This window comes from Aethalodelphis obliquidens, unplaced genomic scaffold (genome assembly GCF_003676395.1).
Source record: "Aethalodelphis obliquidens isolate GAN/ISIS:26980383/991018 unplaced genomic scaffold, ASM367639v1 scaffold4, whole genome shotgun sequence".
NCBI classification, from domain to species: domain Eukaryota; kingdom Metazoa; phylum Chordata; class Mammalia; order Artiodactyla; family Delphinidae; genus Aethalodelphis; species Aethalodelphis obliquidens.
The window spans coordinates 58,089,026-58,114,565 of record NW_020837948.1 but is presented as its reverse complement, the minus strand read 5'-3'; the positions used below and the strand labels follow the sequence as shown (position 1 = coordinate 58,114,565).

General features: G+C 42.4%; 1 protein-coding gene across 1 annotated transcript in view; it reads left to right on the top strand.

Moving 5' to 3' along the window:
• The first annotated feature begins 594 nt into the window (after window positions 1–594).
• ANKDD1B (ankyrin repeat and death domain containing 1B) overlaps window positions 595–25,540 on the top strand; it is a 58,031-nt gene continuing 33,085 nt past the window's right edge. Inside the window, 5 exon segments of the mRNA XM_027101261.1 lie at window positions 595–784; window positions 8,170–8,273; window positions 10,993–11,090; window positions 20,342–20,444; window positions 20,542–20,643. Of these exon segments, the coding sequence (XP_026957062.1) occupies window positions 595–784; window positions 8,170–8,273; window positions 10,993–11,090; window positions 20,342–20,444; window positions 20,542–20,643 (597 nt within the window).

Below are 25,540 nucleotides of genomic sequence, written 5' to 3'. Positions count from 1 at the left end.
TTATTTGTTTGTAATCCATCAAACAGTGCTTATGTACTAGGGATTCAATGGAGATAGCCTGGTTGTCCTTCAATATTCTACTTTTCTTCCATATTATTAGAATTTTAGCTAGGCACACGATTGCCCAGAATAATTTACTATATTTCATCAATTCTTTATTTTATAAACCACTAAGAAAGAAATAAAACCCAAGATGGGGAGTCCAGTAGGTTACCACTGCATTAAAATGGGGTACCAAGGTTTTCCATCTTCAGAGAGGCTACTGAGTCTTACTTTATTCTAGAGAAAATTCTGGAAGCCCATTTAAAAATGATTCAATACTTAAGTTCCGATAGTGTTGGTTATCAAGCAAACCTCGACACTTCTCCTAACTGTACGAAGAACGGCCTAAGTGTGGACCGGTAGTTTTCTCAGAACGTTTTGCCTCGCGTGAACCCAGCCAAATCACGCCACACCTGAAGGCAGCTCCGCCCGGCCAGGGCTGGAGACCCGGGGCGAGCCGCCATTAGAAGCGCCCGCAGCCGAGAGCGGCCCCGGGGGTGAGAGGCCCCGGGGGTGAGCGGCCTTGGGGGCCTGAGGGCTTCGGGGTCGTACATGGAGTCGGGTCGGCGCGCCCCGGGGCGCAGGGAAGCGGCAAGGGGGCTGCTGCTCGGCTAGGCTGCGGCCGCCAAGGGGTTGCGGGAGGACCTGAGGGGCGCGGCGGCCCGGCCCTGGAGAGGCCTGGCGCGGATCCCAAAGCAAGAGCGTCCGCGGCGCGAGGAGGCGGCGGCCGAGCACGAGTTCCGTGAGTCTGGGAACAAGGCCTGAAGACGCCGGCGCTGGCGGCGCCGCGCGGGCGCGGGGAGCTGGTTGAGCAGTGTGGGTGCAGCGCTCAGGCCGCGGCGGGAAGGGACCCGAGCGCATCCTCATCCCTGTGCCCTCTGAGGGCTAGTTTTCAGCTTTGGGATCCACCCCCACCGAAGTTTTGGCTCACATTTCTCAGGACGTTTTTTTCCGGTTAACCCTGCGCTGTGGGTGGAAGGAAAGTGTTACCCTTTCAAATTAAGGAAAAGAATTTTTCAAGAAATGTTTAAGCCCTTTTACAAATAAGGAAAGAGGGTTTTTTGTTTGTTTTGTTTTGTTGCGGTACGCGGGCCTCTCACTGTTGTGGCCTCGCCCGTTGCGGAGCACAGGCTCCGGACGCACAGGCTTAGCGGCCATGGCTCACGACGGGCCCAGCCGCTGCGCGGCACGTGGGATCTTCCCAGACTGGGGCACGAACCCGTGTACCCTGCATTGGCAGGTGGACTCTCAACCACTGCGCCACCAGGGAAGCCCTTATAAATTTATTTATTTTTGGCTGCGTTGGGTCTTTGTTGCTGCACGCGGGCTTTCTCTAGTTGCGGAGAGCGGGGGCTACTCTTTGTTGCGGTGAATGCGGGCTTCTCATTGCGGTGGCTTCTCTTGTTGCGGGCTCTAGGCGCGCGGGCTTCAGTAGTTGTGGGTCACGGGCTCTAGAGCGCAGGCTCAGCAGCTGTGGCGCACGCGCTTAGTTGCTCCGCAGCATGTGGGATCTTCCCGGACCAGGGCTCGAACCCTTGTCCCCTGCGTTGGCAGGCAGGTTCTTAACCAGTGTGCCATGCAGGAAGCCCGATGTTGAATTTTTTTAAATGCTTCTTCTAAATCAATTTAAATGATCATGTAGTTTTTCTTTTTTAGACCACTAATATAGTAGATTACATTGATTGATTTTCAAATATGGAACCAGTTTTGCATTGTCAGGATAAACTCCACATGGTTATGGTGTATTATACTTTTTATATATGACTGGATTTGACTTGATAATGTTTGAGGAGTTTTGAATCTATGTTGTTGAGGGATATTTGTTTATAGTTTTCTGTTCTTGTAATGTCTTTGATTTTAGAATCAAGGAAATGCTGATCTCGTAAGATGTGTTGGGAAGTGTTTCCTCCTCTTCTGTTTTCTGGAAGAGATGGTATAGACTTGATGTTATCCTTTAAATATTTGGTAGAATTCACCAGTGAAACTATCTGGGTATGGGGATTTCTATTTTGGAATTTTTAAAACTACAAAGCCCATTTCTTTAATAGTTATGGGATTATTCCAGTTATCTGTGTAATCTTGAGCGAATATTGGTAGTTTGTGGTTTTTGAGGAGTTGTTTCATTTCATCTAAGTTGTTGAATTTATGTGCATGGAGTTGTTCATAGTATTCTCTTTTTCATCTTTTAATGTCTGTGGAGACTGTAGTGCTCTGCTCTCTTTCATTCCTTACATTGGTAACATGTGTCTTCCCTCTTTTTTCTTAGTCTTGCTAGAGGTTTATTGATTTTATTGACGTCTTCAAAGAACCAGCTTTTGTTTTATTGATTTTTCTCTATTGTTTTTCTGTTTTCAGTTTCATTGATTACTGCTTTTACCTTTGTTGTTTTTCTTCTGTCTGCTTGATTTAGGTTTATTTTGCTCTTCATTTTTTTACTTTCTCAAGGTAGGAGCTTAGATTATTGACTTGAAGCCTTTCTTCTTTTCTGATAATTTAATCCTATAAGCTTTAGCTGCATCCCACACATTTTGATATATTTTATTTTTATTTTCATTCAGTTCAAAATATTTTCTAATTTCTCTTGAGATTTCCTCTTTGATCCATGGTCCAGATTTTTTTTTTTTCCCAAAAATTGGAAGTTCTCATAGTACTGAGCCTATATTCCCTCCTGGCAGTATTCTTCTGGAAGTGATTGTGGTTACCCAACCCTTCCATCCAACCATTGAACAAATATTTATTGAACATCTACTAGCACTAGGCACTGGGATTACTTCAGCTTCCCCATGGATGTGTATTCAGGTGAAGGAAGCAGACAGTGAACAAGTATATATGTATTAAATGTCAAATAATATCAAATGATGTGAAGAAAGAAAGGAGTAGGGCATAGGGGTAGAGAATGACAGGGGAAAGAGGATTGGGTGGTCAGGCGTGGTTTTTCAGAGGTGGTAGCATTTGAGGTACCACCTGAATGACATGAAAGAGGAAGTCTGGACTTGTTTTTCTAGCTCAGCATGGCCGCCTCCTGTTCTGACCCCCTTTCCTCAAACTTGCTCTGCTACTGAAGGCATGGAGTGTTGTACCCCTAAAAGTTTAAGTGAATGATACAGCTCTGTGTAAAGTTTTTTTTTTTTTTAAAGTATGTCTCCTACACTAACCTAGATCTTTACCGCTACCAGTACCCTGCTACATCTTTTTTTTTAAATTTATTTAATTAATTTTGGCTGTGTTGGGTCTTCGTTTCTGTGCAAGGGCTTTCTCTAGTTGCGGCGAGCGGGGGCCACTCTTCATCGCGGCGCATGGGCCTCTCACTGTCACGGCCTCTCTTGTTGCGGAGCACAGGCTGCAGATGTGCAGGCTCAGCAGTTGGGGCTCACGGGCCCAGTTGCTCCGCAGCATATGGGATCCTCCCAGACCAGGGCTCGAACCCATGTCCCTTGCACCGCAGGCAGATTCTCAACCACTGCGCCACCAGGGAAGCCCTAACCTGTTGTTTTTGACTGAACATTTAACCTTTACTTGATTTTATCCATTACATTTTTAACGCATATATATTAAAGTACTCTTCTAAATATTACTTAGTAAATTGATATGTTTATGATTTTGTCTGGGCCATTTTCTCGACTCTGTCACTTATTACCCAGAAGGTAGATGGTGGTGTGTTGGTAAGGGTCTAACTACCAACTCTCTGGGAGAAAAAGTTCTGATTTGTAGTGTTTTCCAATTTCCTTTGTGTAATGCTTCCACTGTGACTGATTTCAAGCTACAATGTGATGTCACTGAACACAGAGTTGAGGAGAGTTACACACAGTTGGTTCTTATTAGCCTGTACAAGCTGGCTCCTTCACACCACTGAAGGAAGGTTTTATAATCTGTTTTACAGGTTGGGATATTAAAATTCAGAATTGTTACAGGGTTACACAATTAGTAAGCCGTGGGCCAGTCAATGAACATTTTAAGCCCCTAGATATTCTGATGTAATTGGCTTGGACCAGGAGTTTTTTATGGTGTTTTTGTTTGTTTGTTTGTTTGTTTTTGCTGTACGCGGGCCTCTCACTGTTGGCCTCTCCCGTTGCAGAGCACAGGCTCCGGACACGCAGGCTCAGCGGCCATGGCTCACGGGCCCAGCTGCTCCACGGCACGTGGGATCTTCCCGGACCAGGGCACGAACCCGTGTCCCCTGCATCGGCAGGCGGACTCTCAACCACTGCGTCACCAGGGAAGCCCTATGGTGCTTTTTAATTGTCTTAGAAACTTCCTTAAAATTAAATTTTTAAAAATATTTAATTATTTATTTATTTATGGCTGCGTTGGGTCTTAGTTGTGGCGTACAGGCTTCTCTCTAGTTGTGGCACGTGGGCATCTCTCTAGTTATGGCACGCAAGCTCCAGAGTGCGTGGGCTCGGTAGTTGCGGCACAGCGTGTGGGATCTTAGGTCCCCAACCAGGGATTGAACCCGCATCCCCTGCATTGGAAGGCGGTTTCTTAACCACTGGACCACCAGGGAAGTCCCTTAATTTTCCTTATCGATATGGTAGAAAAGGGGCAGGATACTCAACTTCAGGGACAGACTAGAATCCATGTGTCATATTTCCGGGCACAGTAAGGTCTTGACTTGCTATTTCAGGGATATACCAAAGAGGGATAAGGACCTGGAAATAGAACCCCCCCCCTCCCATTGGATTAATACACTGGGGCAAGGAGCTGTGGCCAGGCTGTGTACGAACCAGGAGAAGGAGCTGAGAGGAGTCCGGCCTAACCAGCGGAATGTGTTAGCTAAAGCATGTGGCCAGTGGGCAGTTTGGCCCTCTACTTCAGCAGTACACTCCTATACTGACACCCTGGACACATGCAGTGACTGGAAGCTTGGGCTTTGAATTCAGGCTGCCTAGGACAATTCTATCATTTATTATCTTTAAGGCATGAGCAGGTGGTTTAACTTTTCTAAGCCTCAGTTTCCTCATCTGTAATATGGGGGTAATTCTGTTCCATCAGGTTGTTAGTTTTATAAAAACCCTAGGGTGCTCCAACATTTGGAGATCGAGCAGAGGAGGAAGAACCAGTGAAAGAGACTGGAAAGCAACAAGTGGTCTAACAGAAGCCTGGAGGAAAACGTGTTAGAAGGAGAATGTGGTCCTCTGTGTCAGATCTGCCGGGAGTTCAGTGCACATGACAGAGAAGTGATGACTGGATTTTAGCAAGATGGAGTGACCCTGATAAGAGCAGTTTGGGTGGAGCAATAGGCATGATGTCTGATTAGCATAGGTTGAGATGAGATGGTGAGATGAGTACATGGAGACATCATTATAGAACATCATTATAGAACACTTCTAAGAAGTTTGAGGGTAATGGGAAATTGAGAAGTGGAATGGCAGTTGGAAAGGAATGTGAAGTTAAGGGATTTTTTTTTTTTTTTTTACACGAGAGGTATTATAGCACATCTGTATATGTTGAAGGGAACAGTCCACTGGAGAGACATTAAATGATGCAGAGGAGAAAGAGGATAATTTCCAGGAGATAGATGAAATAATTGAAAAGATGAGAAGGGATGGGATCTAGATCCCAAGTGGAGAGGTTGGCCTTGGGAAGGCACAGGGATGCTTCATTGATTGTAACAGTAATAAAAACAGAGAGTGTGGGTATAAATGAAGGTAGGTAGATTGGTTGACTTTTAGCTGTCCAGGTATAGAAATGGAGCAGATAGCAGTTGGGTTTAATCTCAGAATTTGGATTCTGCCAACTAGTCAGATGAAGGAAGCGAGTGGTGAGGGAGGTAAATGTGTTTGCACGGAAGTGGTTTAAAGATGAACCATAGGATCTAAACTGGATGAGGAGGGAAGTAAGGGCCTAAGGGATGGATAATATAAAAAGACGGTGAGAAGAGTGGAATGGAGGACTTGATGAGGTCGCAGAATTTCTGGACTGGGAAAACTAGAGCAGGTGAGCTGAATGGATGAGTCCATGGTCAGAGAATGGGACTCTTGAAGATGTCAGAGGTAGTGTAGTTATTGTTGCAGGAAGGAGAGTAGGGCGCGGGAGGATGTTCACATCCCAGGTCACCTCCGAGTCCCTGGGACGGCTGCCAAGTGTGGGTTCTTGGCTTTGCGCAGGAAAGAATTCAAGAGCGAGCCATAGTAAAGTGAAAGAAGGTTTATTCAGGGAGATGCACACTCCATAGACAGAGTGTGGGGCATCTTGGAAGAGGCACCAGGGTATGGGCTTGTCCGTTTTTTATAGGGATGGGTAATTTCGTAGGCTAATGAGTGGGAGGAGTATTCCAGCTATTTTGGGGAAGGGGTGGGGATTTCCAGGAATTGGGCCACCACCCACTTTTTGACCTTTATGGTCGGCCTTGGAACTGTCAAGGCACCTGTGGGTGTCTCATTTAGCGGTGCTGATGTGTTACGATGAGCTGAGCATATACTGAGGCTCAAGGTCTAGTGGAAGTCAACTCATCTGCCATCTTGGACCTATTTGGTTCTAATCAGTTTATGTCTTGTCCTCAGGCTATGTCATTCTTTTAGAGATTGTGCCCTGCCCCCTTCCTGTCTCATTATGATGTAGTGATGATAGTCATGTCAAGAGTATGACTCTGAAATTAGGTGGCTGAGGTCAGGTGGAGGAAAAGATTATTGGAGGTGAGGGGGCTAGGGAACTGAGAGACCAAGGTGTTGGATTAATCATCTGCCTGGATGTTGAAGTTACTTAGAGTGGTAGCAAGAGTAGCAGTATTGGGCTGGCCAAAAAGTTCGTTTGGATTTTTCCATACGATGGCATGGAAAAACCCAAATGAACTTTTTGGCCAACCCAATGGGAAGAGCCAAGCGATAGAATGAATGTGTATGTCTCCCAGGAAGCTACTCCCTGGTCTTTGACTGGACTTGGAAGCATGCTGAAAAGTCCTTGGCAGATGCTAGGGAAACTACTCAACAACACATCTATAGGGACTTCCGTGGTGGCACAGTGGTTAAGAATCCGCCTGCCAATGCAGGGTACACGGGTTCGAGCCCTGGTCCGGGAAGATCCCACATGCTGCGGAGCAACTAAGCCCGTGCACCACAGCTACTGAGCCTACACTCTAGAGCCAGCAAGCCACAGCTACTGAGCCAGCAAGCCACAACTGCTGAAGCCTGCATGCCTAGAGCCCGTGCTCTGCAACAAGAGAAGACAACGCAATGAGAAGCCCACACACTGCAACGAAGAGTAGCCCCCTCTCGCCACAACTAGAGAAAAGCCTGCACGCAGTAACAAAGACCCAATGCAGCCAAAAAAAGAAAAAAATCTATAAAACCTCTCTTAGGTCCTTTCTTTTTGGAGATGGTCAATTGCTGATTTCACATCATCCCAACTCTGAGTTTATTCCTCAATGTTGTGATTGTCCTCTGAGAGCTTTCCAGCTCCTTTACATTACAAAAGAACAACAACAAACCAACAACAAACAAACAAACAAACAACTCAGTAAATCCTGGAATCTCCTCTAGGCTATTTAATAAAACCTGCCATCTGAATATGTATTTGTGTGTGACATATAACGTTCATAGTGTATAGTAATGTTAATGTTTATAGTTAAAAGTGTGAATCCACTTTTATCTCCTTTCATATAAATGAGAATAAAACAGGTTCATCCCTTTTAGCCTTCGTTCATGTATATTTATATGATGTGCTGCATTTTAAGGTTCTGTTTCTGCAGGTCTGGCATCTGCAGAGGGTTCTGCAGACAACAGTTTTATCTCTATAAGCTTGCATGGAGTATTTGGGCTCCTCCCTGAGTAATCTTGTACAAACGTCTTATAAACAACACCCCCTGAGAAGTCAATGGCCACCCTTTGACCTCCTAGAGCTAGATACTGCATTGCTGACTTCAGGTTGGTCCTTTGGAATAATGTTTTGCTTGGGACCAGGAAGATTTTTAAGGCTGTGAAAACACTTGCAGCATGAGGAGAACATGGAATCTTGATAATACAGCTTTATGAAATACTGAAGCAAAGTTCCCACGTCCAGAATAGCAGAATGCAAAAGGCTCAAGGCTGCTGTTTCAAGTTTTTAGTTCCAAGGTTTGCCACACGAGGTTTGCTTTCTCTTCAGCCCTCTTAAATTCCCTGTCATGCTTGCCTGCTTGCTTGCTTTTAGTGCTGCCAAATGAGAGAAGCTTCCAGAATGCTGCTAAAAGCAATAATTTGGAGCTTATGGAGAAGCTGTTTGAAAAGAAGGTTAACATGAATGCTGTGAACAATGTGAGTAGAAATCACAGATGTGACAAGTGACAGTGGTGTGGGTTTACACAGTCCAACTGAAATAAAAATAAAAGTGATTCTGCTAAATGAGATGAGGGAGAGCTCTGTTGCTGGCAATTCCATAATGTTTAAGCTAAAGGTGGAATCAAGCAGTGGAAGAGGCTCTGGGTGTTTTAACTGATCTATTCCAAGGGGAAGCGTCCAGGGTCTTTATGTGCAGCTGTACTAAGTCTGTGGGTGGACAGTGAAGCCAACTGTCAAGGTTATGGGCCTGGACTTGGTCCTGGATCATAGCCTGTGGAGCACTTTGGCCTCAAACATTCTGGAAAGGCAGAACATCTTTTGCTACACGGTTCATCATTGTTTTCTCGCCAGTAATGTCCTTTATGGTTGGGGCCTTCCAAATTTAAAATCCAATGGAGAGTATGGGTTTGCATTTTATTGCTTCTGAAATATAGTTCATCTGCATGTTGGGCAGTGAGGCCTCTTCTGAAACCTGGCTCTCACTTGTTCTTCAAGTGCCTGGGTTTAGGGGAGAGGTCCCACTGACAGACATGGATTTCCTACTGCTTGCTTCTGTGGGGATTTCCTGACAGCCCCACCAGGCAGGGTTTATCAAAGTGAACAGACTGGGGGCTGTGTCAATTGTTTAGGACAATTTGTGGGGATGGCAGAGGTGGATGTAATGCAAATGAAGCATAAACTTTAAGACACCTGCTTGCACAGACTCCTTCCAAGGCACTGGGAGGACTCTAGCAGTGTGTTCCATTGTTATATGATTTTGTAAAATCTGAAAAAGTAAGAAATTTTAACTGTAATCCGTTAAGCTTTCTGACTCTGGCTTTAAAGAGGGCTCCCAAAGAGTGTAAACTTGACGTTCCACAAAACCTGGATCTATCCCAGGCAATGAGGTCATAGAAACTGAGGTCATGCATCATGTGCAGTGGAAGGGTGTTTAACAGTTGTGCATGTGTGTGTGTGAGGGGATCTGTGTTTATGTGTATGTGGGAGTTTATGTGTCTGTGTATATTGTGTATGTGTACATGTGTATGTCTGATGTGTTACCTGTGTATACCATATTCATTGTCCACAGACATCCTAGAGAGAGTAGAAAAATAGCAAATTTTTACAGCATAACAATTTTAGGAACAAAAAAAAAAAAGGAAGGGAATCAAGAAAGGAAGGGAGCAAAAATTAAAAAAATAAGCAAGGATCTTTTAAGGTAATATCTAGATTAATTGTTGAATAAGTAAAGCAATAATCATTTTTCCAAGCAGCAGGAAATAGATTCTCCAGTGTACTTTTATAACCATTTGAAAATTTTTTCCATATAACTTTCTGATATTTTAAACCATATTTTTATATTAAAGTACTTAGAGAGATAGTACACTTAAACTTACAGTCAGTGTAGCAAGTTATTGTAAACTCCTGATGAATTATATCATGCTTTCTAATGACATCTCTTTTAGTCCTGTTTACAGCAAACTGTTGACATGGTTACTTGTAGAGTTCCTTAAAATCTGTGATGACAGAAATGAAAAAACATGGAAGTGGTTTTATTGAATTATCTTGGATGGTATTTTGATTTGCATCCTTATTCACGAATAAAGTTAAAGGGGAGTTTATAAGCCCAAATTTGACATACTAGGACATAGCTCTAGACTGCAGAAAATAGCAAGGGTAACTCAAATTTAGTTTATCACTGATTTAGCTACCAAGGAAATCAGATTAAACAGTTCTCAATTTTTGCAATAAATTATTTATGAGAAACAAAGGATAGTAAATTCTTTGGAAGCAAGATCAGTATCTAGAATGTGGGAAATATGACATGTGTTTTAGTTACAAGCAAAACATCCATTGTCTGAAGCATGTCAGACTGTCTCTAGACATCCTGGGAGCACCAAGTTGGCTTTTCTTTGAAGCAAAAGATATTTATAGCTTTCTTTCTCTCTGTGTGTCTTTTCTTCCTCCCTCCTTCCTCCTTCCCTCCCCTCCCCTCCCCTCCCCTCCTACCTCCCTCTCCCTCTCTCTCTTCCTTCCTTCCTTCCTTCCTTCAGTCTCTTTCTTGATTTGTTTGCTTCAGTAAAATTTACAGTCTAAAAATTACAGAGGAAAGAACCATATATGGATTGAACTTCTAGGAAGATTTTTTGTTATGTATTATCAACATGTCCTACCATTATTAATGATTGCATACCGGAGAAATACAGCTTTTACTCTCTAGTTGAAATCCATACAATCAGTCATAGGTTACGCAGTGGATTTCACCTTGAGGCATATCCTCCAGTTGATTGCTAAATTCTCTATTATCTAACAGTAGAGAAATGCAAGATTATGCTGGATACAGTTCTCACTACTTTCAAAGGCTAGGCAAATAGTAGATAAATAATCAAAACACAAGCACCTGATAGAAAATTATGACTGTTCAAGAACCAGGAATCTTGGGCTTCCCTGGTGGCGCAGTGGTTGAGAGTTCGCCTGCCAATGCAGGGGACACGGGTTCGTGCCCCAGTCTGGGAAGATCCCACATGCCGCAGAGAGGCTGGGCCCGTGAGCCGTGGCCGCTGAGCCTGCGTGTCCGGAGCCTGTGCTCCGCAACGGGAGAGGCCACAACAGTGAGAGGCCCGCGTACTGCAAAAAAAAAAAAAAAAAGAACCAGGAATCTTAAGAAGGCTAAATAACAATCAGATGACTGAAAACACTAATTGTGTTTCCTCAGATGAACCGCACAGCCCTGCCTTTTGCAGTGGGGACAGGTCATTTGTCTGCGGTGGATTTCTTGCTGAATCACAAGGCCAGGGGGGTGTTGCTGGTGAGGTAACCTCGTCTTCGTTGGGGAGAATGGATCGGAGCATAACCAACGTAAGGGGAAAATCTGGCCGCTTGCGTTATCTTTTCTGCACCTACACACAAAATATTTCCATTGGCAGTGTTCATTTTGGAAAGATCTATTTAGAGAATACGCATATTATGTGCTTTTTGTATTTGATAGTCACCAATTGTTTACCCACTACCTATAGGATTTACGCTTTTACTTATTTTCCCATATTGACCTTATGGCCAGTAGCATGCATTTGTAAGAATAAAATGGTTGCCTAGAGTGTAACTGGGGGCATAGAAGACAGAAGCTAACTGGACTCAGGGACATTAAATCTGGAATTTTCCCTGTGAACTCTGATAAATAAATAAGGCGTATTAAACACATACTGTGTACCAGGCACCAGTCTCAGGACTTTGATATTTAGTGCCCCCAGCCTTGTGAGAAAAGTATTGCTATGATGTCCAATTTACAGATGAGGGGCCTGAGACAAAGAGAGGTTAAGTATCTTGCCCCCAAAATTACATCTAAGAAGGAGTGGAGGCAGGATTTGAACCTGGTTTATCTGATTCCAGAGACCATGGCCTTAGCCACGTATCACCTTGATGATTTATCTGCCTAGACATCAAAATCCACCCTAAAGATTTTCCATGTGCTTTTCCCAACTTCGTTTAATACTTTACCATGGAACAAGGAAACCAGTTAGGCTGGAGAGACCCAACATCATGTTTATCATCTCCAGTTGCAAAAGTAGGTGATAACCTTGGCTTTTAGTTAATCCAATGGATGATATTTCTTGATTCTTAGTTAATCCAATGGGCCATGTTTTTTAAAGTTAAACTATTCAAAAAATTCTTAAAGAGCTAGTCTATTTTTTCCCTGGACTGACTCTTTGGAGGGTAAGACTCAGCATTGCTTTACCTTCATGTCTCACAGGGTTAGGTTTAGTATGTGCTTGGTAAATCATTGGAAGATGAATAAATGAAATCAGTTCAAACCAATTGGTCATCTTATTGGTTACCTTATTGGTTTTGTCGGCACTCATAGACATGGCCTAGACTTCATAATGATGAGAGTTTCTCTTTGTTTCACCAGAGGGACACATCCCTCTCTGTCTAATTATTGCTCTAGTATTGGTAGGCAAGTGGATTGATAAAGAACAGAATCAGAATGAAGAAAAACCCCTTTTAAAAAATTGGCACTGCAGGGCTTCCCTGGTGGCTCAGTGGTTAAGAATCTGCCTGCCAATGCAAGGGACACAGGTTCGAGCCCTGGGCCGGGAAGATCCCACATGCTGCGGAGCAACTAAGCCATGCACCACAACTACTGAGCCTGAGCTCTAGAGCTGGAGCCCGCAAGCCACAACTACTGAGCCCACGTGCCACAAGTACTGAAGCCTGTGCACCTAGAGCCTGTGCTCCGCAACAAGAGAAGCCACGATCATGAGAAGGCTGCGCACCGCAATGAAGAGTAGCCCCCACTCACCGCAACTAGAGAAAGCCCGCGCACAGCAACGAAGACCCAACACAGCCAAAAATAAATATAAATAAATAAATAAATTTTTTAGAAAACCTTTAAAAAAATTGGCACTGCAAGCACTCCAACTTAATGAGTGTAATAGGTTGTATTACAGTTATAATACTTAAGGAACATGTTGTTTAGGTCTGAAAATTATCATTTGATTATTTTTTAATGTTATTTAGCCTGCAAAAGTTTTGGTAATAGACATGATTGCCAAGAGTCTAGTCTTATTTTAACATTGAAACCCAGATACAATAACTTTTTATTTTACTTTAATTTTTAAATTAACATACTGTTCATTAACTTTCTTCTTGGCATACAGCTTTATGAATTTTAACACATGTATAAATTCATGTAACCACTATCACAATCAGAATACAGAACAGTTGCATCATCCAGAAAAATCCCGTATGCTGCCTCTTTGTAGTCAAACCCTCCCCTACCCTGGCAACCACTGATCTTTTCTCCACCTCTATAATTTTGCCTTTTTGAGAGTGCCATATAAATGATACCATATAGTATGTAACCTTTTGACACTGGCTTTTTTCACTCAGCAAAATTTCTCTGAGGTTCATGTGTTGCATGTATCAATAATTCCTCCCTTTTTATTGCTGAATAGTATTCCAGTGTATAGATATACCACGGTTTATTATATCCATTCACCAGTTGAAGGACATTAGAGTTGCTTCCAGTTTTTGACTATAACAAGTAAAGCTGCTGTAAACATTCGTGTACAGGTATTTGTGTAAGCATAAGTTTTCATTTCTCTAATGTAAATACCTAGAGAAGTGAGATTACTGGGCCATATAGTGAGCTATATACAAGAAGCCACTAGACTTTCTTAGAGGGGCTGCACCATTTTCATTCCCACCAGCAATGTACTAGGTTTCCATTTGTTCCACATCCTCATCAGCACTTGGTATTGTTATTTTTCTCCCTTAATTTTAGCCATTCTAATAGATTTGTATTGGCATCTCATTGTGGTTTCATTTGCATTTCTTTAATAGCTAATTGTTATTAAATCATTTTTCTTGTGTTATTTACCATTTGTATATCTTCTTTGGTGATATGTCTGTTCAAATCTTTTGAACATTAAAAAAAATTGATTATGTTGGTTTTTTTACATTAATTTTATTTGATCTTTGCAACAACCCTGTGTGCTTGGTACTATTTTTTAAAAAATATTTATTTAGTTATTTATTTATTTTTGGCTGTGGCGGGTCTCAGTTGCGGCGCGCGGGCTCTTTGTTGCAGCGTGCGGGCTTCTCTCTAGTTGTGGCACGTGGGATCCAGAGTGTGAGGTCTCTCTAGTTGTGGCGCACGGGTTCCATAGCATGTGGGCTCTGTAGTTGCAGCACGCAGACTCCCTCGTTGTGGCACGCAGGCTCAGTAGTTGCAGCACGCAGGCTCAGTAGTTGCAGCGCGCAGGCTTAGTTGCCCCATGGCATGTGGGATCTTAGTTCCCCCACCAAGGATCGAACCCGTGTCCCCTGCATTGGAAGACAGATTCTTAACCACTAGACCACCAGGGAAGTCCCTGTTTTAATTGTTGAGTTTTGAGAGTGCATTATATATTCTGGATCCAAGTCCTTTGTTAGATATGTGATTTGCAAATATTTTTTCACCCTCTGCAGCTTATCTTTTTAGTGTTTTTCATAGAGCAGAAGTTTTTAATTTTGATGAAATTCAATTCACTTGTATTTAAAAAATGAATCTAGCTATTGGTATTATATCTAAGAATGATTTGCCTAACTTAAGGTTATGAAGATTTCTCATATTTTTCTTCTAAAACTTTTATAGCCTTGTGTTTTACATTTAGGTTTATCATCCGTTTTGAGTTAATTTAAGTATAAAGTTATAAGGAATCTGGTATATGGATGACCGATTTCTTCAACACCATTTGACACCAATGTCACCAGTTTTTAACACTTATGCAGTGCTTTTTGGACCTGTGCGCTATCCATGAGCCAGTCTGAGACCTGGGCAGTCGTCTACCCGATAGTTCAGTTCCCCAAGCTTTTGTCACACTGTTTAGGGTCAGGAACATGTACAGGTCCGGGGGGAGGCCAGTAGTACATACACAACTTTATGGGGTTGCTTTCTTGAACTCCCACCTCTCCAAGATCATCTCCCCTACATTCTCCACCTACAGGGCCCTTCTCCACCTTTTCCTGGTCTTCTGACTAGAAAGCCAAGGGTGTAGTATCCCAGCTCTACTGTGTACTTCCCACAATTATGTCTGCCTCTGGGACTAAGAGAGGAAAAAAAAAACCCTTTTCCCCCCTCCCCCACCCACATCCTCCTCTTCTGACCACAGTTCCTCAGGTCAGAGAGAAGGATTCCCTCTGTCACTGCTTGCCCAGTCACTGCTCCTACCCCTTCTACTGTGGGGTTGCAACTTTGGGAGTGAGGCTTGCCTGGGGCGGAACCAGAAGAGAAAACAAAACAAAATTAGGATTTCCCCCACCTTCTCTGCCCTGTAGGGGCCCCCTTCCACTTCTTAGACCAGAATGGGAAGCTCCTCTTGGAGCTGTTTCTGTCCGGGCCAGTGATTTGTACTGCTTTGAGTCCCAGCTGGAAGGTATGGAAGAGAAAACAAAAAGATCAGGAAACCCTGATTGTTTGTATTTTGAGTTCTGGTTTTCTTCCCCGATCTACCTGCTGTCATTTACTCCTCAGAGTCCTCAAATAGCTGTTCCAAACGTCTGTCCAGAGATTTTAGTAGCATTTGTTGGGAGAGACAGAGTGGAGTGTACTTATACCATCTTAAACAGGACCATAACCCTAAACCTTTGACATACTATGAAAGTGGAGAGAATTGTACAGTAAACACTGGTGTATCCATTGCCCAGGTTCAATAGCATCTTTTCTTTTAAACAGCATGTCTGAGGATTGCCATGTGTCTAATGTATTAAACACACTACTCGTTTATGTCAGAGTGGAAGTCAGTTGTACCCAAAATGTTGGAGAGAGGTTTTTACCACTTTGTTCTCTCTGAGGTTTTTCCGAACATATATTTGTATTACCCTGTATTTGAAGCATGACTCTGGCTAGCATCAGCCTCTTGTAACTTTGCCTTGGGGCACTGAAATGCTGTCAGGTGGGAAATAGCATCATTCCTGATGTACCTCTGTACTTTGCCTTGAAAGATTTATTAAGTTAAGTATTTCTGTAACTAAATCAATTATTCACAGTGGCATTAGAGCATAACTAGTAAAATGCTTTTTATAATTCAAGCAATGCCATGTTTGGCCAGACCTGGCAGCTTCTTTATCTGAGTGATGAGCCCTCAGTTTGACTTAGCAGTTCTGTCCTTTGAGTTCTAACACCTATTTGCAAAGAGCCAACAGTGGCACCCCTTCACCATCAATATTTATTCAGTGTCTGTTGTGGGTGAGTATCAATGCCAACTACTGGGGATTCAACTAGATATAAGTCCTTGCTACTCAGAGTAGGTCCTGGGACCAGAAGCACTGGTATCACCAGGGAGCTTGTTAGAAATGCAGAAACTTGGGCCCCACCCCAGACCTCATGAATCAGAATCTGCAATTTAACAAGATCCCCAGGTGATTGTTTCAGGAAGCACTGGCATAGATACAGTCCCTGCTTTGAGGAACCTACACTCTGTTGGGGAGCAAGGACTGAGACTGTAACAGGTAAGTTGCGTGCTGAGGATCAAATGCATAGCCCAGAGGCTGAGGACTCCAGGTTCAAAGCGGGCAGCATCCACAAATCTGGGGAAGAGGCAGACGAGGTAAGTGGAGGCTCTTACTCCAGATGTGAAGAAAGGATCCCAGGTGGAGTGCAGGTGGTGCCCAGAGGATAATGCAAGCATCTACTCTCAGAGCTGCTTACTCTGAGTGCAAGTGTTCCCCGGGGAAGTTATTGACCTTCTTGCCTGTCATCAGACTGGTAATGAGAACAGGTTGTCGGTGTCTGTGAGCATTTTACACTTTATAGAGCATCAGGTACTGACTACGAATGTAATCTGTGACTCATGCTCATAAACCTCTCAGGCATGTCAGTTTCTTATCAGAAGACTTACTTTACATCTGTGAGGAGTGATTCTTTGCCTCTGAGGAACGATGGCTCCATTTGGAATTTATGGTTTCAGAGACTCAAGTTGTTTGCCTCTTGAATTCCTTGCTTTTGGATTTTATGATGGGTGTTTGAAATCCTTAAGTGTTGGCTGCTTTAAAATTAGGAATGACCTCTTAGGGAAAAATAGAGCTATCAAAATATGATTTATCATCCATCCCAAATATTTCTGGCCTCTTTTCTGACCATATGTGAAACTAGATTTATGGTTACTGGGTGTGAAACATTGATTTATAGGGAAGGCTAAATTAAGGGGTAAAATTTCTTGAAAAACCTCAACTAGTTATTGTACATCATTGTTCCTTGGGAAAAAGTGCAGAAATTGGTAAGCGTTTTCTTCACTCTAGACTTTAATAGACTGCCTCACTGTGTAGTGTGACAGCTGAAAGGTAAATATTATAGGGTATGTACATTTAGAGAAGGGTTTCTCCACAGTGGCACTGTTGACCTGTTGGTCAGGTGATTTTTTTGTTGTGGTGGAGGTTGGGGGGGTTATAGGATGTTTGCAGCATCTCTGGTCTCTACCCACTAAATGCCAATATCTCCCCTAGGTCACAACAACCAAAAGTGTCTCCAGAAATCTCCAAATGACCCCTGGGGGCAAAATTGCCCCCAGTGAAGAACCACAGATTTAGAGTTACATCTCCATAATCTGGGACTTGCTTCTTTACTTCTCGGTACCCAGACTTTACTGACAATAAGAGAAAACATTAATGCACTTTCTGGGGACAGCCAAAGTTACTGCCAAAAGGCTTATACACTTGAAAATGGAAGTCCCCCACAGACCCTCATTCCTTGTTTATTTATTTATATGCTATACATTTAGCAAATTGGTCTCCAGGATTACAAATACAGTTGATTATGAGATGCAAATAAGATGTGCTGAGAAGGCTTACTTTTTGGAAGGCATCTATACAGAGGTTATGGATGATTTTTTTTTTTTGGAGGTCCAGTACCATATTTATGGTGATTAAATACCTAACCGTTTAACATGTACAATTGTACTATTGTTTTTATTAGGGTCTGTCTTAGCTTGGGCTGCTGTAACAAATATACCATAGGCTGGGTGACTTCCACAACAAATGTTTCTTTCTCACAGATCTGGAAACTGGAGAGTCCAAGATTAAGACGACATCACTGCCAGCATCTTGTGAAAGCTGCTTCTGGTTTTATCCACTCTCACTGGAGAGCGGCAAGAGGAAGTAAACTCTCTGTGTCTGTTTATAAGAGCACTAATCCCATTCATGAGGGTTCCACCCTCCTGACCTAATTATCTCCCAAAGGCATGACTTTCAAATACCATCACATTGGGGATTAGGCTTCAACATATGAATTATCAAGGGACACAGACATTCAGTCCATAGCAGGGTCCTATCTTTTTAAAAAGGTGTCAATGACAGAGTTTTTGAGTGTTGAGCCCCTGCCCCATTTCCCCTATAAACCCTGTGGGTTTTGCTGTTGTTGTTGTTTGTTTTCATTTTAAAAGAGATTTATTTAAAATTTTTTTCAGCTTTATTGAGGTATGGTTCAAATAAAACTGTGATACATTTAAAGTGTACCTGGTGATGATTCAGTGTGTGTATACATTGTGAAAGGATTCCTCCCATCTAGTTAATTAACACACTCATCACCTCATTTCTTTTTTTGATGAGAACATTTAATTTCTACTCTCTTAGCAAATTTCAGTTATATAAAAGTGTTATTAACTATAATCACCGTGTGATACATTAGATCCTCAGACCTTATTCGTAGTTAATGGATGATTTTTTGACAAGGATAAAAGGAAACAGAAAAGCAGACACATGAACTTACAATTAAGGATCCTGAGGCTAAGAGTTAACTAAGTTGACCAAGATTATAGCATTTGAAAGTGGTAGAGCCAGAGTTTGAGGTCAGTTTCGTTTGAGTCTACAGATCATGCTCGTAATGTCTGCTCTATATACTTCTTTAACTTGGGACCTAGGGCGCAGGTCTTAATTTTCCTCAGGATACAGCCCTCCAATCCCTCTTCCCTGAGACAAGTGTTAACTGCTGGCTGTTTCCTTTCACACTTCTCTTCCTGTTCATTTGGTGTACAAGTCTAAGTACCCCCAGCATCACTGCAGGTCACTAGGTCTTGAGCGAAATCTCTCCTTCAGCCTCTTTTATGCATGTGTGATTTTACTGAGAGAGTATATTTTAAATAATTTATGCATAAATAGAATTCTTTTTATAACTTCAGTCTTTTGTTTCTTCTTTTTTGTGTAGTTTCCTCTTCTCCAGTAACTACATTTAACGATGTAGGATCTGTGTGTTTATTTCTGTACTTTTCCTCATGCTCATATGATCATATCCACATTGGGGTTTTTTTGTTTTTTTTTTAATTAATGAATTTATTTATTTATTTATTTATTTATTTATTTATTTATTTATGGCTGTGTTGGCTCTTTGTTGCTGCGAGCGGGCTTTCTCCAGTTGCAATGAGCAGGGGCCACCCCTTGTTGCAGTGCACGGGCTTCTCATTGCAGTGGCTTCTCCTGTTGCGGAACACGGGCTCCAGGCGTGCAGGCTTCAGTAGTTGTGGCTCGCGGGCTCCAGATCGCAGGCTCAGTAGTTGTGGCACACGGGCCTAGGTGCTCCACAGCATGTGGGATCTTCCCAGACCAGGGCCTGAACCTGTGTCCCCTGCATTGGCAGGTGGATTCCCAACCACTGCGCCACCAGAGAAGTCCCCATATCCACATTGTTATCTATCTATCCACTTACCCACTTATAATAGATATAGATACATACATATATGAGTTTTTGGTCATAGCTAGTTTTATAAAAAATGGGATCGTATTATATTTTCTCTGCATCTTATTTTCCACATTTAACAACTACCTAATGAAAGTCTCTCCATGTCAATTGTTATAGCCCTAATTAATTATTTTTAATGCCTACATCATGTGGTATGACTGTTCCCTGATTTGTTCAATGTTCCAATATTGATGGACATTTACCTCGCACTGTTTTAAGGGTTGCAATTAATAACCTTATCTATATAACATTAGGTCCTAAAACTTATTTTCATGGGATAGAGTCCCAGGAGTGGGATTGCCAGTTGTATTTAAAATTTTAATAGATATTGCTAGATTGCTTAAACTATAATGGTTTCATTTCTACTAATACCTTAAGAGAGAACATTTTGGGGTCCATTTTTCAATGGGTTTAATTGCCTTATTCTGTTGATTTGTAAGAGTACTTCATGTATTACAGAAAATAACCATTTATCTTTATTAAGGTACATTTTAAAAAAATCTATCATTTGTTTATTGTCTTTGTTTATCATCTTGTTCCTTTTATAACTTTTGAATTAAAACACTATACATTATAGTCTAGATTTTCTTCTAATATATTTATTGTGTGCTTTTTTTGTATGTATGATATGATACAGGATTTAATTTTATCTTTTCCCAGATGAAGAACTACTTGTACCTATACCACTTATTAAATATATTCATTGTCCCCATAGAATTGAAACATCACCTTTGTTGTATATTAAACTGTCATTTCTTAATTTTCAACAGTTAGGTATTAACCTAGCTTTTGTTGGCTGAGACAGTGTGGTGGCTCACCCAAGTGATAGATTCCTTTCTTCTCTTTTCTGGAGGAAGCATGGCTTGACAGTAATTCACCTTGCATCCTGGTCTGGAAGCCTTGAGATCATGCTCATGCTGGTTAGAGCTGGAGCAGACCAGAGAGCCAAGAATCAGGTAGGTATGTGGATCACACCTGGACAAAGCCCTCTCCTCACAGTGCAGGAGGAGAAGATTGCAGTGTAATTGTCTCCCCTACCCTGGCTCTCTTTAGGATGGAATGAATGCCCTCCACTTTGGGGCTCAGAGCAACATAGGCATTGTGGAGTACCTCATTCAAGATCTGCACCTGACGGACTTGGACCAGCCTGATGAGGTGTGTTTGCTGTTGGGTGGACAGGTCTCAAATACACCCCCACTAAATTCTGCTTTCTTCCTGCCCTTGCAGAAACTGCCAAAGCAGCCAGCACAGACAGACCTGACCCTGTAGCTGGATCCTGTCTCTGTCTGGCAGAGCACAGAGCAGATGGAAATTGTTGGTGCCAGTGGTGGCCCTAGCACCTGCATGTGGGGAGGGCAGGAGGTATTGAGGAAGCTGCCTCTACTCCCTCATCCTGGCCAGGGGTGGACAGTATCCACCCTGTTTGGGTGCCTGCATTTTACTCGATTATGCCTGGCCTTTTGGGAATGTATTTGACCCAAGGCTGTGCTGTAATGAGCCGTGGAATATAGTGCAATTTTACCATATCCATCTATATTTTTTTCCTTTCATAAGAAGTGATATAGTAACAGCTACCACTTATGGAGTGTTCGTTAGTGTGCTTGGCCCAGAGGAATGCTGTGTCCACACATTATTTCAGCGAGAGGTCTAGGGCCTGGCATGTAGGGATGCTTAACAAATCATTGCTGGATGAACGAATTATACTGTTAATCCCCACAGTAATCGTATAAAGAAAAAATATTTTACTTATTTTCAAAGGAAGTCTTATTTTTACTGATATTTGAGGAAGTCGAGGCCCAGAGAGGCTAGGTACCTGGTCTGAGGGCTCCGAACTGAGAAGTGACAGAGCCAGGGTTTGAATTCCGGTTTGGTTGACTCTAGTCACCATGCTGCACCGTCTCCCTTCTCAGAGGACAGTGGGCATTGCCCATGTGCTAGGGACTGTCTTTTCCCTGGAATATCTCCTTCTAGGCTTTTTTCATAGGATAATATCTTCTGTGGGATTGGCATTTGGAGTTTGAATGGAACCTCCTTTTCACTGTGCCTCTAGAACTTTACTCTCCATTAAACTCTCTCTAGAAGTTAATCAGTAATATTCGCTTTGTTTCACCTCTTTTAAAAAACCTTCACATTTTTTTCTGACCTCAATCTTAAAAATAATAACAACAAAAGCCATTCCTTCAAGTGAAGTCTATAAATTTAGTTTACTTCTTCTGAATATGACTGAGCAACTATACCTTTACAGATTGGAGGCAGACAGACTTGGGCTGAGGCCTGGGCATATATTAACTATGTGGCTTTAGCAAGTTCTCCAGCTGCTGAAATCCTCAGTATCTCCCTCTGTGCAATGGGAATAATAAAACCTACTTCATGGTAGCACCAAGGCATGATGGGGTTGGGGGTGGATGTCTTAACCTCCATGTCATTTTTTGTCAGCAATACCTCCATTCTTTGATAGAAATGATTTTGATGCTTCCTCAATCTTATGTACAAATACCTATGCCAGTGAGCAAAATGGCAAGCCATTCTACCACCCCTTTCCAATCAGACGCCACCCCTAAGCCATTCCTATGTAGTAATATATCAGAGTAGCCACTGTTGGAATGCTTAAATGAGTTAATGACTATAGAGCACTTAGCGGAGAACCTGGTACTTGGTAAGTGCTCACTAAATGTTAGTTATTATAACAATTATTATGGGGTAAAATGCTATCTAATTTCCTCAAACTGATAACCATAATCAAACAGCATTTAATGTCAGGATGAGGAAGTCAGACATTCCAGCTTGATCCAGGCTAACTAGGAGTGTGGCCTATGAGTGAATTCCATTCAATTCAGTTCAGCAGATTATATGTTCAGGACCTGATTTTTTGTTTGTTTGTTTGTTTTAATAAAAGGTATTTTTAACTGAAGTACAGTTGATTTACAATGTTGTGTTTGCTTTCTGCTGTAAAGCAAAGTGATTCAGTTATATATATATATATATACATATATATATATATATACATTCTTTTTATTTTAATTTAATTTTTTTATTGACGTATAGTTGATTTACAATGTGTTGATTTCTGCTGTACAACCAAGTGGTTCAGTTATATATATTACATTCATATAATATATATATTCTTTTTTATATTCTTTTATCTCAGGATATTGAATATAGTTCCCTGTGCTATACAGTAGGACCTTTTTGTTTATCAGGACCTGTTTTTGCGGTACGCGGGCCTCTCACTGTTGTGGCCTCTCCGGTTGCGGAGCACAGGCTCCGGACGCGCAGGCTCAGCGGCCATGGCTCACGGGCCCAGCTGCTCCGTGGCACGTGGGATCCTCCCGGACCGGGGCACGAACCCGTGTCCCCTGCATCGGCAGGCGGACTTCTAACCACTGCGCCACCAGGGAAGTCCCTTAGGACCTGTTTTGTGTGAGAACGGGACTGTCTTCCGTTTCATTGGGCTCTGGATGCTTTCACGGGAGACGGCTGTGTGTGGGGAGGATCAGGCAAGCTGAAGGGGCTCAAAGACCAAAGCAGTTTGTGGGGAACCTTCCCCACTTCTGGAGCTTCTGCTGGCCATTATCTCTTCGGCAGGCTCTGGACTTGTCCTGTTCCACTCCTCTTCCTCCAACTCTGACTATTTGTTGGGGAAAAGGCTGAAGAGTCCTGGTAGCGGACTGTGCAGAGCCAGGTAGATGTGAAGCTAAGAGGACCTAAAATTAAGATGGGTGGAGAGACATATGAGGAATGAGCAAATAATGAGTTCACTGGGTCATCTAGGGAGAGAAGAATCTCTGAGTCCAATTTTAATCCTAAAGAAACCTGGATTAATCCAATAAAAACACAAAGTCTGTTCTTTTTCTGAGATCTGTGAGTGAGGTCAAGGATACTGGCAAAAGCCAGTAGGAACTGGGATCAGGAGCTCAGGGTCAATTAATTCAGTGTTGGGTTTTCCATCTGTATTTGCTTAAAGATACTGTGGAGCTCATGAAATGCACTGTATAGAAAAGACCGCTCCACCTTCACAGCGGGCCTTCTTCCCTAGTTTCTTATCCACAGAAAGTGATGGAGAGCCTTTATACCTGCCCAGTGTTAGTAATCCTTCTCATTAGTCTACAGGGAACTCCAAAAGCTAACAAGGAAAGCCTTATAGGGAGGAGGTCTTTATTAACAAAATGGATTTAACTAGGCCTGGAAGAGATTGGGTGAGATGGGAGAGATGGAGGACACTGGAGTATACTGAAGTTTCTCCCAACTCCGTAGCTCTAGAAATCATGTGGCCTCTCCAGGGGAGAGAGATTAGAGCAGCCAGGAGAAGTCATAGGTGAAGCAGTCTAGATATTTAGAATCTACATGTAAACTCCCACCTAGTGATCAAAAATAAATACTCAGACTAAAATGTTTGGAGAGGAAGGGACACAGAAGGGAATGGCCTCAGAGGCCTCTCATGTATCTGTTGAATGTTTATAAAGTTTGGTGGTACGACGTTAGGTTGGTTTCAGCTGCATACATCGGGGAACTTCCACTGGTTTAAAGGAATCTATATATGAAGTCTCTAGAGGTCCAAATGCAAAGAAGCATCCTTTTTTTTGGAGGACTGGGGATAATAGTCATGAAGGGATTTGAGAAGACAGTTTCCTATGTGGACCTGAGGCCCACATCTAACAGCCTTGGATTTCATCCAACCTATTGACTCCCATCTGGGGAGAACGGACCCAGCAGCTCCCCTTCACACCAGTTCCATGCCTTCATATGCAACACACCGCTCTTTCAGCACTTTTTACTCACGGCAATGTTCTCGTCCTCTCTCAAATCTCAAGTTATTCAAGGCCCTGCTGGTTTTCCCCTTCAACTAGGGTTCTGCTGTGGACTTCTGATCGCAGGATGAAGGGAAATGTCTTGGGTGTGTAGACATGCCCAGGAGGCACCAGGGGGCTTCATGCTGGATTCCACCGGCCTCCTCTCCTCAGAGGCTCTCCAGGGCACCCTCTCTGGGATCCCTGTGGGAAGGGATGGCCAGGTTGGACTTAAGGTGCACATTTAATGGCTGTTTGTGAAACATTTACTGAACTTGGTACCTTGTCAAATAACCCTGGCAGTAAACTTAAAAATGAAAAATAATTTCTAATGAATAATTGCAACTCCTCAGGCTTATTCACGTGCAAACAATTTAAATGCATTGAATTAAGACGTATTAGGTTAAATGCACATTAAGTTAATAAAGGAAAAAGGAACAGGAATTCTGGACCCTCCTTATTTTTGCTAATGAAGAAAGGGATTCAGGATACCTTCCTGAGCTGGGAAGTTGTTGTGGTTTGTGTGGGGCTTGAAGCTTGAGGCCCTGACACCAAGCTCCATAGTCCTTCAGGCTGGAAAATCTCCCTGCCTTCCAAGTGAGGGCAGTCTCAGTTCTCCGAGGCTGCACTGGTAGAGGCCCACTTGAGTGTAATTTAAAAGGGTTGGGTGGTTAAAAAATGAAATAAGACATAAGAAACTATATTTTTTAAAAAAACCCACATTTTTAAAATTCTTGTTATTTTGCCTAATAACTTATACTAGAGATGGGAGAAAAGATTTGTATCTCATTTTACTGTCACCTCATCTTTCTTCATGCTACCTTTTGATATGTTTATAAGATAGAGACTACTTTAAATGTTCTTATTTTGTGTAATTTGGCTTTCACTTTTTTTCTTGATGATAACATTTTTTAAAGGGCATACAAAGTTTAAAGTAATAGCTGTTTTCTTGGTGAGGAAAAATGTTTTGTTTTTGATAACCTCCCATTTCTTACCAGACTAGGCTTTCTTTGTGGGTGGGTCCTTTGTCACTCTGTATAGGCATGCAGAAATGCAAGACTTTGTAGCAACCAAGGATAAAAGAGTAAGGCCATTTTAAAGTTGAACAGACTCCTGATACTTCCGGTAGTGTGTGTCCCCAGACGGCTAAATAGGTATTAGTTAGAGTTCTTTTTGTTATGAGTGACAAAAATCCAGTTTAATCTAGAATAAACATTAAAGGTAGTTTATTAACGCCTAACTAAAGAGTTTGAGGGTGTATCTGG